This window comes from Oryctolagus cuniculus, chromosome 7, assembly GCF_051225735.1.
Source record: "Oryctolagus cuniculus isolate XC-2025 breed Fujian yellow rabbit chromosome 7, ASM5122573v1, whole genome shotgun sequence".
Lineage (NCBI taxonomy): Eukaryota > Metazoa > Chordata > Mammalia > Lagomorpha > Leporidae > Oryctolagus > Oryctolagus cuniculus.
In genome coordinates, this window is record NC_142873.1 from 95,260,087 (window position 1) to 95,274,890 (window position 14,804).

At 38.5% G+C, this 14,804-nt stretch overlaps 1 protein-coding gene across 4 annotated transcripts in view; it reads left to right on the plus strand.

The window, feature by feature from the left end:
* The window catches only part of PIGK (phosphatidylinositol glycan anchor biosynthesis class K), a 172,580-nt gene that overhangs the window by 54,013 nt on the left and 103,763 nt on the right, over nucleotides 1–14,804 (plus strand). For 3 of the 4 annotated variants that reach the window (XM_051856345.3, XM_089300478.1, XM_051856342.3), the window contains exon 9: nucleotides 11,181–11,353. In XM_051856345.3, the coding sequence (XP_051712305.1) occupies nucleotides 11,181–11,353 (173 nt within the window). Of the gene's footprint in view, nucleotides 1–510; nucleotides 1,157–11,180; nucleotides 11,354–14,804 lie in introns of those variants that run through there. The other variant, XM_089300479.1, reaches the window with a different exon arrangement.

Sequence of the window (14,804 nt, forward strand, 5' to 3'; positions counted from 1 at the left end):
AAATGCATACCTTGTTCATCTGTTCAAACATTTCTTGAGTTTGCTAAGTGCCAAGGTCTGGCTGTATGCTAATGAAAGAATCAGACTCTCCCATCCAAGTACTAGCCAGGCCCAACCCTGCTTAGCTTCCGAGATCAGACGAGATCGGGCGCGTTCATGCTGAGTGAATTAAGCCAGTCCCAAAGGGACAAATATCATATGTTCTCCCTGATCAGCGACAACTAACTGAGCACCAAAGGGGAAAATTGTTGAAGTGAAATGGACACTGTGAGAAACAGTGACTTGATCAGCTCTTGTCCTGACGGTTGATGTACAATGTAATACTTTATCCATTTTAGTATTTTTTTTTTGTTCTAGTACCATTGGTTGAAGTCTGTAATTAACACACAATTATTCTTAGGTGTTTAAATTTTAACTGAAAAGTGATCCCTGTTAGGTTTTTGGAAAACATTATGCTGAGTGAAATAAGCCAATCCCAAAGGGACAAATACCACTTGTTCTCCCTGATAGGTGACAGCTAACTGAGCACCAAAAAGGAAACCTGTTAAAGTGAAATGAACACTACGAGAAACGGTGACTTGATCAGCCCTCACCCTGACTGTTGATGAGCAACTTGATATGTTATCCCTCTTAGTATTTTTTTTTTGTTTGTTCTACTTAATACTTTTGGTTGAATACTGTAATCAATACACAATTCTTCTTAAGTGCTGAAACTTAACTGAAAAGTGATCGCTGTTAAATATAAGAGTGGGAATAAGAGAAGGAGGAGATGTGCAATTCGGGACATGCTCAAGCTGACTTACCTCAAACGGTAGAGTTAGAAACATACCAGGGGATTCCAATTCAATCCCATCAAGGTGGCATGTACCAATGCCATCTCGCTAGTCCCAGTGATCAATTTCTGTTCACAATTGATCATAATGATAGGAATAAGAACCAAAGGGATCACATAAACAAGAACAGTGTCTGCAAATACTAGCTGATAGAATCAAAAAGGGAGAGAACGATCCAACATGGGAAGTGAGATACACAGCAGACCCATAGAATGGCAGATGTCCTAAACAGCACTCTGGCCTCAGAATCAGCCCTTAAGGCATGCAGATCTGGCTGAAAAGCCCATGAGAGTATTTCAGGCATGGAAAGCCAAGACACTCTCGGGGGGGGGAAAAAAAAAAACCTGAATGAAAGATCTCCGCGAGTGAGATCCCAGTGGAAAGAATGGGTCATCAAAGAAGGAGGTACCTTTCTCTGAAGGGAGGAGAGAACTTCCACTTTGACCATTGCCTTGTCTAAAAATGATCAGAGTCGGTGAACTCAGGGGGCTTCCATAGCCTTGGCAGCTCATGACAAGAGCCTAGGGTGATTCCTGATGCCATAAACAAGAGTGTCAATTTGTTAAGTCAACAACAGGAGTCACTGCACTTACTCCTCATGCAGGATCTTTGTCCTTAGTGTGCTGTACATTGAGATTTAATGCTATAACTAGTACTCAAACAGTATTTTTCACTTTATGTTTCTGTGTGGGAGCAAACTGTTGAAATCTTTACTTAATGTATGCTAAACTGATCTTCTGTATATAAAGAGAATTGAAAATGAATCTTGTTGTGAATGGAAGGGGAGAGGGAGTGGGAAAGGGGAGGGTTGTGGGTGGGAGGGACGTGATGGGGGGGAAGCCATTGTAATCCATAAGCTGTACTTTAGAAATTTATATTCATTAAATAAAAGTTTAAAAAAAAAAAGAATCAGACTCTGTTCCTGCCTATATAGTGCTTAGGAACAAAAGGAGAAATGAGCAGTTCTGTAGTGGTCTCTTATTATATAGAAACTTCTAAGGTAAATTTTAATTAATTAAAACGGTTCTGATACAAAACTTCGAAAACCATTGCCATAGACTATCAAATTTTACAGAAATACTTACTAGTCTTTTTTTTTTTTTTTTAAGATTCATCTATTTATTTGAAAGGCAGAGTTACAGAGAGGCAGACGCAGAGAGAGAGAGAGAGAGAAAGAGAGAGAGAGAGAGGTCTTCCACCTGCTGATTCACTTCCAAGATGGCCATAACGGCTAAAGCTACACCGACCCAAAACCAGAAGCCAGGAGCTTCCTCCAGGTCTCCCATGCAGGTACAGGGGCCCAAGGATTTGGGCCATCTTTCACTGCTTTTTCAAGCCATAGCAGAGAGCTGGATCAGAAGTGGAGCAGCTGGGACTCAAATTGGTGCCCATATGGGATGACAGCACTGCAAACGGTAGCTTCACCTGCTACATCACAGTGCTGGCCCTCTTACTAGCTTTTTTTTTTTTTTTAACTAAAGCTTTTATTTAATAAATATAAATTTCATAGGTACAGCTTTTGGATTATACCAGTTCTTCCCCCATACCTGCCCTCCCACCCCCACTCCCTTCCCACCTCCTACTCCCTCTCCCGTAACATTCTTCATTAAGATTCATTTTTAATTGTCTTTATATACAGAATATCAACTCTATACTAAATAAAGATTTCAACAGTTTACACCCACACAGACACACAAAGCATAAAGTACTGTTTGAAGACTTGCTTTACCATTAATTCTCATAGTACAACTCATTAAGGACAGAGATTCTACATGGGGAGCAAGTGCACAGTGATTCCTGTTGTTTTAACAATTGACACCCTTATTTATGATGTCAGTGATCACTGGAGGCTCTTGTCATGAACTGCCAAGGCTACAGAAGCCTCTTGAGTCCACAAACTCCATCAGTATTTAGGCAGGTCCATTATCAAAGTGGAAGTAATGTCCCCTTCTTTCCACCAGGATCTCACTCTCAGAGATCTTTCATTTAGGTCATTTTTTTTTTTTTTTCCACAGTGTCTTGGCTTTCCATGCCTGAAATCTCATGGGCTTTTTAGCCAGATCTGAATGCCTTAAGGGCTGATTCTGAGGCTGGAGTGTTGTTTAGGGCATTCATCATTCTATGACTCTGCTGTGTGGCCTGCTTCCCATGTTGGATCATTCTCTTTGTTATTCTATCTATTATTATTAGCAGACACTTGATCTTATTTTTGTGATTCCTTTGACACTTATTCCTATCTTTATGATCAGTTATGCACTTAAACTGATCGCTTTAACTAGTAAGATGGCATTGGTATCTGCCAACTTAATGGGATTTAGAGTCTCATGGCAAGTTTTTAGCTTTACCCTTAGCGGTAAGTCCGAGGGAATGTATGCCGAACTGTACATCTCCTCCCTCTCTTATTTCCACTCTTATTTTTAACAGGGATAAATTTTCAATTGGATTTAAACACCTAAAAATAATTCTGTTAAGTAAATATTTCAATCAATGATATTAAGTAGAAAAAATAGTGAAAAGAAAATAGTAAGCTTTTGACAGTCAGTACAAGGTCTGATCTAGTCATTGCTTCTCATAGTGTCAATTTCACTTCTACAGGTTTCCTTTTAGGTGCTCAGTTAGTTGTCACTGATCAGGGATTGTCTCTGTATATAAAGATTGTTGGTTTTTGTGTGTTGATTTTATATCCTGCTACTTTACCAAACTCTTCTTTGAGTTCCAATAGTCTCTTAGTGGAGTTCTTTGGATCCCCTATGTATCGAATCAGGTCATCTGCAAAGAGGAATAGTTTGACTTCTTCCTTCCCAATTTGTATCCCTTTGATTTCTTTTTCTTGCCTAATGGCTCTGGCTAAAATTTACGGTACTGTTATTTTTCTGCATCCTTGAGATGCATTTATTTGGGGCTTTTCCAATTTCTTGATGTTGGCATCTGTTGCTATAAACTTTCCTCTTAACACTGCTTTTGCTGTATTTCATCAGTTTTGATATGTTGTATTGTCATCTTCATTTGCTTCCAGAAAGTTTTTGATTTCTCTTTTGATTTCTTCTATGACCCATTGTTCATTCAGGAGCATGTTGTTCAATCTCCATGTGTTTGCATATGCTCCAGAGATTCCTGAGTTGCCTATTTCCAGCTTCATTCCACTGTGGTCTGAGAAGATGTTTGGTATGATTTTGATTTTTTTGAATTTGCTGAGACTTGCTTTATGGCCTATTATATGGTCATTCCTAAAGAAAGTTCCATACACTGCTGAGAAGAATGTGTATTCTTTAAGTGTAGGATGAAAACTTCTATACCTATCTGTTAGTTCCATTTGGTCTATAGTGTCGATTAGGTCTGTCGTTTCCTTATTGATTTTCTGTCTGGTTGGTCTATCCATTGCTGAAAGTGGAGTATTGAAGTCCCCCAATACTATTGTATTGAGGTCTAAGTCTCCCTTTAAATCCCTTAACATTTTTTTAATAGCCAGGTGTCCTGTAATTATGTGTATATTTTTATAATAGTTGCATCTTCCCATTGAATTGATCCCTTAATCATTACATGGTGCTGTTCTTTGTCTCTTTTAACAGTTTTTGTGTTAAAGTCTATCTTTTCTGATAGTAAGATGACTATACCATCTCTTTTTTGGTTTCTGTTGGTGTGGGATATCTTTTTCCATCCTTTCACTTTCAGTCTGCATGTGTATTTGTTGATGATATGTGTTTCTTTTAGGCAGCAAATACATGGGTTTTGTTTTTTAATCCATTCAGCCAGTCTGTGCTTTTTAAATGGGGAGTTGAGGCCATTTAGTGTCACTAATTGCTAAGTAATGACTTGCCCTGCCATTTTTCCAAAGATATTCCTAAGTTACACTTTGAACTTCCTTTGATCTTTTACTGAGAGATTTTCTTCCTTTACCTTCTTTCTTACTGATGACCATGTTTCTGTGTTTCTTTGTATAACACATCCTTAAGCATCTTTTTGCAGGGCTGGATTGGTGGTGACAGATTCTTTAATTTCTGTTTGTTATGGACGGTCTTTATTTTACCTTCTTTCACAAATGAGAGCTTTGCAGGGAATAATATTCTGAGATGACAGTTTTTTTCTCTTAGGACTTAGACTATATCTCACCATTCTCTCCTAGCCTGTAGGGTTTCTGATGAGAAGTCTGCAGTGAGTCTAATTGGAGAACTTCTGAAAGTAATCTGGCCTTTCTCTCATGCACATTTTAGAATCTTGTCTTTATGTTTCACTGTGGTGAGTTTGATTACAGTGTGTCATGGTAAGGTTCTTTTCTGGTGACATGCATTGGGAATTCTGAGTACTTCCTGTACTTGGATGCCCCTTTCTTTCTCCAAACCCCGGGAAGTTTTCTGCTAGTATTTCACTAAAAAGGCCTTCTAATCTTTTTTCTCTCTCCATGCCTTCAGGAATTCCTAGAACCCGAATGTTGTTTTTTTTAATAGTATCCTGTAGATTCCCAACAATATTTTTTAGATTTCTAGTTTCCTCTTCTTTTCTTTGGTTTGACTGTATACTTTTCCTGTGCTCTGTCTTCTAAGCCTGATATTCTCTCTTCTGCCTCACTGATTTTGTCTTTAAGGCTCTCCCCCACATTTTTTATTTTTTCTATTGAATTTTTCAGTTCATTTTGATTTCTCATCAAGTTCTCAATTTCATGTTCTATTGAATTCTTCATTTCATTTTGATTCCTCTTTAAGATCTCAATTTCATGGGAGAGATTTTCTTTCATGTCCTGGTTGGATTTCAGTAGTTCATGTGTTTATTTTTGAATATTTCTAAGTAATCCTGTGATCAAAATTTTTTGAGTTCCGTTTCTTGCAATTCTTCTATCATCATTTTCACAATCTGATATTGATGTGTTGTGTTCTTTTGGGAGCACTATGTTTTCTTCCTTATTGTTGTTTCTTTTTTTCACTTGTTGTTCAGCATTTGTGGAGATACCTATTGGTTTCTTCTTCTTCCCCCTTTTTTTTTTTTTTTTTTGCTGTAATGGCTTTCATCATTCTACTATGACTCTGTAGATAAGTGGATTGTCTGCTGCTTTCAGTGAATCTCTGGAGGCTTGTAGTGGGTTTGGCCAGGGAGCTTTGGTGAATTCTCCAGAGTTAAGGGTGTGGCTAAGGGACACACCCAAGTTTGGCATTGTAAATCTTCTATCTTTTTTAGTCAGAAGGGAAGTGTATTCTGCTAAGCTGAGCTCTTTTCCTCAGTGGGGACCAGTGCCTGAGTGCTAACCCCAATGGATATAATATTCGTCCGCTCTTCCCAAGGACCACACAAAGGATCTGTGCAGTCCTCAATATAAGTTCATGTTACCCAGCAATGTCTCTCACCAGGTAACCAGAAACAGCTGAGCTTGTGGCGTCTTCCATGAGACTGCTCAAAGTCTCAGCCATACTGTGGTTCCCCCCACACACCTCAGTTTTTTTCACAGTGCCAGTTCAAAAGCTTCAGAAAGTCACAAGCTCCCAGCCCCCCCCCCCCCCCCCCCCAGAGTCAGGTTTCTCTGCTTGGCTGATTGCCGGGTGCAGACACAAGCTGGCACAGCTGTTATGCATGTCCAAAATGGCATCCGTTCTATCGGCTTGTCACAGAACAACCTTTGTAAAATGATTGGAGAGACAAAAACATGTCTGTCCCATCTTTTTTTATCCTCCTCTATTTTGTCTGGTACACTTTCCCCCACAGGGCTTCAAGCATCGTTCCCTCTGGGCTCTTCCTGCCGCTTTTTCCACAGTGGCTTGGACTGCTGCAGTCCGGTCTCACCTCACTTTCCAGCGCTGGTACCGTAGGCTCTCAGCTGTTGGAGTTCCGAGCCATGGGCGCCCACGCTCTCCACATAGGTCCACCGTGTCCCTCTAATTTCGATAGAGTTTCCTCTGCCATTTTTCCTCTAACTCTTCTCTGAGACTACACTATTTCCACTTTTTAAAAACTATCTTCTCCTGGGCTAGAGCAGTAAATTCCCTCCGTACTCCACCAGCTTGGAACCTCTCACTAGTTTTTAAAGATGATATATATTGATTAAATCTTGATGTGAATTTAAATATTAAAATAAACTTTTTGATAATGCTACTTTATGTTAATATTATAATCTTCTAAACTCCAGGTACTTTAAAAGTTTATTCTTGTTGTTTGTTTTGTACATTGTATATAATGCATGACATATTATTTCAGAAGTTCAGAATCTCAAAGTGTGAATTTCTAATGGATTCTTTAAAAACACTTCTTCATTGAAATTATATAGGAAAGACTGAGGAAACTAAAAAATTGTTTTTATTGTTCACATTGCTATTTAGTTTTAAAAATTAAAAAAAATATATTTGAGAGGCAGAAAGAGCTAGAGAGAGTTCCCATATGCTCTTTTATTCTCTGAATGCCCACAGTGCCAGGGTTAGGAGCTGGAAACCTGGACCACAATCCAGGTTTCCCATATGGTTGGCGCGAAGAACCCAACTTCCTGAGCCATCGCCATTGCCTCCCAGGGTCTGATTTGGTGTAAAACTGTAGTCCAGAGCCAGAACCAGAAGTCAAACCCAGGCAACTCCCTAATGGAATGCAGGAATCTTAACCATTAGGCTAAATGTCTGCTGCCACTATTTATTTTTTAATGAACATTCCTCACAAATATCTCATCTTGCCTTCCCAGCTTCATTTAAAAAATGTGTTGATAGATATTTTAATGTTACTCAGTAAGAATGGTTCACTTTCTTTCAGTACAGTGATGCTGACATATCTCTAAGTCAGTTGTATAATAATACCTATTTCTGATGGATTACATGTGTGTAATAAAATTTTCTGAGTGTCAGCTACATTGGTTGCTTCAGTAGCAAGAAAATTAGAAGACTGATGATTAACCCCCTGAAAACATTTTAACAGTTAAAATTCATTTTAACGGTTGAATAACACATTGATAAAGTGTGTTAGTAAACGTGAAGTTTCTGGACTCTCATCCTGTTTTTCTCTGTTAATTTTTTTAAAGATATATTTATTTGGAAGTCAGAGTTACACAGAGAGAAGGAGAGGTCTTCTATCTGCTGATTCACTCCACAATTGGCTGCAACGGCCGGAGCTGTGCTGATCCGAAGCCAGGATCCAGGAGCTTCCTTTGGGTCTTCCTTGCGGGTTCAGGGGCCCAAGGAACTAGGCCATGTTCCACTGTTTTCCCAGGCCATAGTAGAGAGCTGGATCGGAAGTGGAGCAGTCAGGACTTAAACCGGCGCCCACATGGGATGCCATCACTCCAGGCGGCAGCTTAACCCAGTACGCCAGAGCGCCAGCCCTTTCTTTGATAATATTTAACTCTTATCTTATACCATCATTATACCGAATATTGCACTGTAATTGTATTTGTGATATTATTGCAAAGCCTTGAGCTTCTTGAATAAGAAGTATAAGGACAGTGCTGTATGCATCTTAATATCTGTAGAACTTCAGTGTATTATATGTTGTTTTGTCAGTTCTCAATGAATGCTTCCTGAACGTATGAAGGGACTTGACAACAATGCATATTTGTATGATTCCTTTAAATATAATGGAGGCTAAATGATTAAAATTTTTCTTGGAAGAGGTAAATTTTCAGGTTTGAAGGAAGTATAGCATACTACAGGGAAATGGAATTCCTGCAGATGCATGGTATAGAAGTTGGACTAATAGGGGATCTTTGGCTTTGGTAATAAACATATAGCCTGGCTAAAATGTGGAAATTGTGTAAATGAAGGGAATTTGAGTAATTAGAGTGCAAATTAGACTGAGTAATGTGGAACCTGTGGATCATTTTGTTGCTGAGGCTAAGGAAATCAGATTGAAATGATGAACATTCTTGAAAGAAGGAATGGTTTTATAAGTGGAAGTTTGTTTATTTTAGCAGCAAGAAGAAGAAGAAAATAATACAGCTTACTGTTTCCCAAGCTCATTTAACTGTTCTTTATTTTCTTCTGCTGGTGCCTAATAAACTACATTTTTCATATAGAATTCTCGAGAAACCTGCAACATATCTGGGACCTCAGTCTGTCCCTGTGTATTTTATCTTTTATGTTGTTTCTTCAACATTCCATCTATTGTATGCTTCCTGGCATTTTACTTTTTTGGGCTTCACCCATTCCCATCCACCCCCATCCCCTTCTTTATTTCTTAATTTAAATCTTGTTCTCTTCTTTGTATTTTATTTTTAAAATTTTTAAAGATTTAATTTATTTGAAATTTATTATTTATTTATAATAAAAGATTTATTATTTACTTGAAAGAGTTACAGAGGCAGAGAGAGAGAGAGAGAGAAAGAGAGAGAGAGGTCTTCTATCTGTTGGTTTACTCCCCAAATGGCCACAACAGCCAGAACTGGGCCAATCCAAAGCCAGGAGCCAGGAGCTTCTTCCAGGTCTCCTACACGGGTGCAAGGGCCCAAGCACTTGGGCCATTTTCTACTGCCTTCCCAGGCCATAACAGAGATCTTGATTTGAAGTGGAGCAGCTGGGACTCGAACATGCTCCCATATGGTGTGCTGGCACTGCAGGTGGCAGCTTTACCCACTGTGACACAGCGCCAGCCCCTCTTTGTGTTTTGTTGTAGATAACTGCATTCTTGATTGAGAAAGGCAAGGATTACTGGCAGTTCGATGTTGGGCAAATTGCTTAGTCTCTTTGAGCCTTAGTTTGAAGTGGAGATGTGGCTTTTATACACTTCTGAGTTATTAGTAGGCTTAAATGGGGTTATCAAGAAATTGCTTAGCACTGGGCTTAGAGCATTGTGTTTTATAAATTGTGGCTTCTCTGCCCTTCCCCCTCTTTCTGTCCTCATGTTGGGGAATGCCTCTGCATCTGGTCTTGTCTCCATATGAAGGTGGGTGCTGTGGGCCTAAGCCCTTACTGGCAGGCCTGTGAGTGCTTTATTTATGTACCTTGTGCTCAGTCAAGCTAGGTCATTTGCTCTGCACTTCTGTGCAGCTGCTCCCTTATTAGGAATGTTTTTATTACCCATCCTTAAATTGTGCTTTCCTTCAAAAAATAGCTTAAACTCTACTCTCTCTCTCTTTTTTTGTTATAGAATTTTTTTAAAAAAAATTTTACTTTATTTGAAAGGTGAAGGTGAGGGGAAGCTAGATACCTCTTCCATTTGCTGGTTCACTCCCCAAATGGCCACAATAGCCAGGTCTGAGCCAGGCTAATGCCAAGAGCCTGAAATGCTCTCTGGGTCTCACTTGTGGTTGACAGGGGCCCAAATACTTGAGACATCAACTGTTGCCTCCTGGAGTGTGCATTAGCAGGAAACTGAATCCAACATAGAAGAGCTAGAACTCAAGTCAGGCCTTCTGATAGGGTACAGAGGCCTCCCAAGTGACAACTTAATGTCTGTGCCAAACACTCTGCTATATGAACTTTTCAGAAGGAGGAACTCATCTTTCCCCTACCTTGCTATGTTTACTCATCTCTAGGTAGACTTATAGCCTTGAGGACAAGACTATGTCTTAACAGTCTTTGCATTCTCTGTGGAAGATAACAGTGTGAACTGTGTGTAACAGATATTTTTTAATGCTTTGCTTAATGAGTGAATATGCGTTTGTCCTTGTTAATTCACTGACGTGGACTATCACTGGTTATATAGCAATGAAGTGGTTTTCACACTGTGTTCTTTGGGGCACCAAAATTTGAGTGGAGGCGCCTGGAATTTATCTCCATGATAGATAAACTAAGAACATTGTTTGATTTATCAGATGACATATATTCACACAGTGGACAGTAAGGGGTGGCTGTAGCGGCCATTTGTGGGGTGAACCAATGGAAAAGGAAGACCTTTCTCTCTTTCTCTATCCCTCTCTAGCTCTACCTGTCCAAAAAAAAAAAAAAAAAAGAGTAAGGGGAAGGTGCAGTAAGAAGGCTATGCTTCAATTTCCTGCAATCCAGAAGATTTTAGGCTTTTTTTAAAAAACATATTTAGTTCCCTTTAATATTTCATTTGAATTTCAAGTTTGATCAAGGATCCTGATTACAAAATGTTTGAAAACCATCTGAGATGAATATAAATACAGAAAAAATTCTGTTGTCATAGTGTTGAGTGTGTGTTCTCATTGGATAAAAGGATTCAAAATATACTTTGTAGGAGAAGGTTAAAAAAAGTGAATATTTTTCCCACTATCTTCCCTGTTAATTGCAGTATAATGTTTGTATAGGATTCTTAGAATATCAAGAATTACAGTAAGTATGAAACTTACATCTATAAAAACAGTAGCTTCTTTAGGGTGGGAGAGCTTTAAAAATATTACACTACATCTACTCATTTGAGATTTGGGTTTAATAAAAGTTAAATGTATATGTATGTGAATGTTTTATATATGTATTTTTTTTCCAGTTCCAGGTATGTCCTAAAAGTCTGTGTGTATCTACTCCTGGACATCGCATTGATCTTTTCCAGAGGGATCCTAAAAATGTCCTGATAACTGATTTCTTTGGAAGTGTACGGAAAGTGGAGATTACAACAGAGACCATTAGTTTGCAACTGGATTCAGAAATCATGGAGAGCAGGTATTCATCTTCAACAACTATATGAGTAAAATACTCTGGCCTCATAATTTGTAAATGTTTAGGAAACATTCTATTAGGAGATGCAAGTTGGTGTTTTTATAAGTGAAATTACATGTTCCTACCCAGTATTTACTTTATGGTAGGTTACGTGCTTTTCTGATGTATGGACAAAAGTTTTAAATGTCATTGGGAAGCTAAGATCATGATTAGGGTTATGGGGAAGTCCCAAAATAGAATATTGGTAGTACAATTTGAGACATGTTAATAAGGTCTAAAACTTTCCCATACCTGGCTGTTTTAGAAACATACTTTGCTGTTGGGACTCTTGATAATTCTTTGGGAAACTGAATAAGAGATGGATAAGCCATAAATTCCCTTCTTGGGGGAAGGGATTGTGTATTAGTGAGCAGTGAATATGCATGTGTGTTTGTGTGAAAAATTGATGACTTTGGATATATGAATTTTAGAAATATTTGTAATTTTCAGCTTTTTCCTCTAGTCATTTTTGGAGGCAAAACACATTATTAGGATTAAATAATGGCTCAGTTAATAGGCATTTTCTTGAAACACAAATAATATATTTTGCTAGCCATTAAACTTTATTATTTGTGATTGATTAATAGTATCTTTTGGCACTCATACCCCAGAAGAAATTCTGGTTTGCCAGATGGCAACAAATAAGTGAAAATTTCAAAGCTTTATAATTGAACTTATTAATGTTGTTGAACTAAATTTTAAATATAGCTCCAAATACTTTTCCTTTGAAGAGTAAGAGTTGATACTACTTCTTCTTCTGGATTTTAAAAACCTTAGATTCCTTTCTCTTTTTAAAAAAGATTTATTTATTTATTTGCGAGGTAGAGTTACAGATAGAAAGACGAAAGAATGGTCTTCCATCTGCTGGTTCACTACCCAAATGGTTACAATGGCCAGAACTGGGCCAGTCCGAAGCCAGGAACCAGGAGCTGCTTCCGTGTCTCCCATGTGGGTGCAGGGGCCCAAACACTTGGGCCATATTCTACTGCTTTCCCAGACTGTAGCAGAGAGCTGGATTGGAAGAGGAGCAGCCAGTATACGAACCAGCACCTATATAGGATGCTGCAATCACAGGTTGCGGCTTAGCTTACTATGCCACAGTGCTGACCTTTCTTTTCTTATTTCATATAGCTGTTGGCTTAAAAATATTTAAGACAGCAGATAAGATCCTATAAAAATATCACTTTTGTTTCATTTAAATAACATCTTTCAAATTGCCCTTGTTTTTTTTTTTTTTTGTTTTTTTTTGTTTTTTTTTGACAGGCAGAGCGGACAGTGAGAGAGAGAGACAGAGAGAAAGGTCTTCCTTTGCCGTTGGTTCACCCTCCAATGGCCGCCGCGGCTGGCGCACTGCGCTGATCCGATGGCAGGAGCCAGGTACTTCTCCTGGTCTCCCATGGGGTGCAGGGCCCAAGGACTTGGGCCATCCTCCACTGCACTCCCTGGCCACAGCAGAGAGCTGGCCCGGAAGAGGGGCAACCGGGACAGAATCCGGCGCCCCAACCGGGACTAGAACCTGGTGTGCCGGCGCCGCTAGGCGGATGATTAGCCTAGTGAGCTGCGGCGCCAGCTCAAATTACCCTTGTAAAGTTGCTGAATTATACCTTAATAGCTTAAGTTTACTATGTCTTTTATCAAATTCATTTTATAATTTATCTTGAACTTAAGCCTACAACAGAAATATTTACTTTCTCTTAACTAAGCATTGCATTGATTTGTTTTATAGGCAAAGGACTATTTTTATACTTCTGTATATGTAATAAAAATGATTTCAGTGGAATTCTGAATGTTCTCAAAGAATGGAAAATTTTGGCTCTCCAATATCCCCCTGTATTGAAAGAAACATTTGTTAGTGTGGAAGATTGTCTTAATTTTTATAGTATTTTGAGTATCGAAAGCTAGATGTGAAGTATAATTGAATTAGAGCACCCTCTAGTGTTCATAAATTTCATTTAGGATGTTTTACCAGCTGATTTTGTAATCGTTGATATTCTTTAGTCACTTTTGAGAATTAAATTTCAAATATGCTTCAGCAATTTTAATGTGGATGGTCCAAATCTTGTCAGTGTACGTTGGTGCCATTTACATGCAAATATGAATAGTAACTGGAAGTTTATTTACAGAAAAGTATATTCATGAAGTCAGATATTACAAAAACTATTTTATTCATGCTAGAATATATAGTTTTTCAAGTATCAATGCAGTGTGATTAAAATTGGCACTTACATTTTTAAAATAATACTTTCTGCATGTTATTAGGGAAACAGTGCAATCCATTGGTTCAGATTGTCCATGTTTATATTTTGCATGGTAATGTACACTAGACTAAAATCAGGTGTCATGAACTTTAGTACATAAAACTGATTGGAGTAGCTCTGTGAAATAAGAGTCAGTTTTGTATGTTTTCTGAAATTTAGATATATTAAGCAAGATAAAATTATAATACTGCTGTGAGTCTCGTGTGCATGTATCTCTGACACACTTGATTTCATTTGGACATATAACCCAGAAGTAGGATTGCTGAATCTTACAGTATTTCTGTTTTAAATTTCTTGAGGAGGGCCTGCGCTGTGGCTCAATAGGCTAATCCTCCGCCTTGCGGCGCCGGCACCCTGGGTTCTAGTCCCGGTTGGTGGCGCTGGATTCTGTCCCGGTTGCCCCTCTTCCAGGCCAGCTCTCTGCTGTGGCCAGGGAGTGCAGTGGAGGATGGCCCCAGTGCTTGGGCCCTGCACCCCATGGGAGACCAGGATAAACACCTGGCTCCTGGCTTCGGATCAGCGCGGTGTGGCGGCCATTGGAGGGTGAACCAATGGCAAAGGAAGACCTTTCTCTCTGTCTCTCTCTCTCACTGTCCACTCTGCCTGTAAAAAAAAAAAAAAAAAAAAATTCTTGAGGAACCACCGAACTATTTGCCATTATGGTGTGTTATAAATTTATATTTCTACTGATTTTTCAAAGGTTCCTTTTTCTTCATATCCTTGCCAAAAACAGTGCTTGTTATATTTTGTCCTTTTGATAATAGTCATTCTAATAGATATGAGGTGATAGCTCATTATGTTTTTAATTTCTATTTTCTTGATGATTACTGGTATTTAACATTTCTTCATATTTCTGCTTATTGTATATGTGTCTTTTTTGAGAAATATTCATTCTGATCATTTGCCACTTTTTAAACTGGGCTGTTTTCTTACTGTTGAGTTGTTTGACTTCGTTATATATTTTGGATACTAACCACTTATAAGAAGATGTATGTTCTGCAGATTACTTCTCCAATTCTGTTGGTTTTTCTCTTCACTCTGTTGATTGTTTCTTTTGTTATATAGAATATTTTAGTTTGATGCAATTGCATTTATGTATATTTGCTTTTATTCCCTGTGTGTTTTGACCAATGTTTATTCTGTTCATTTTACAGCTT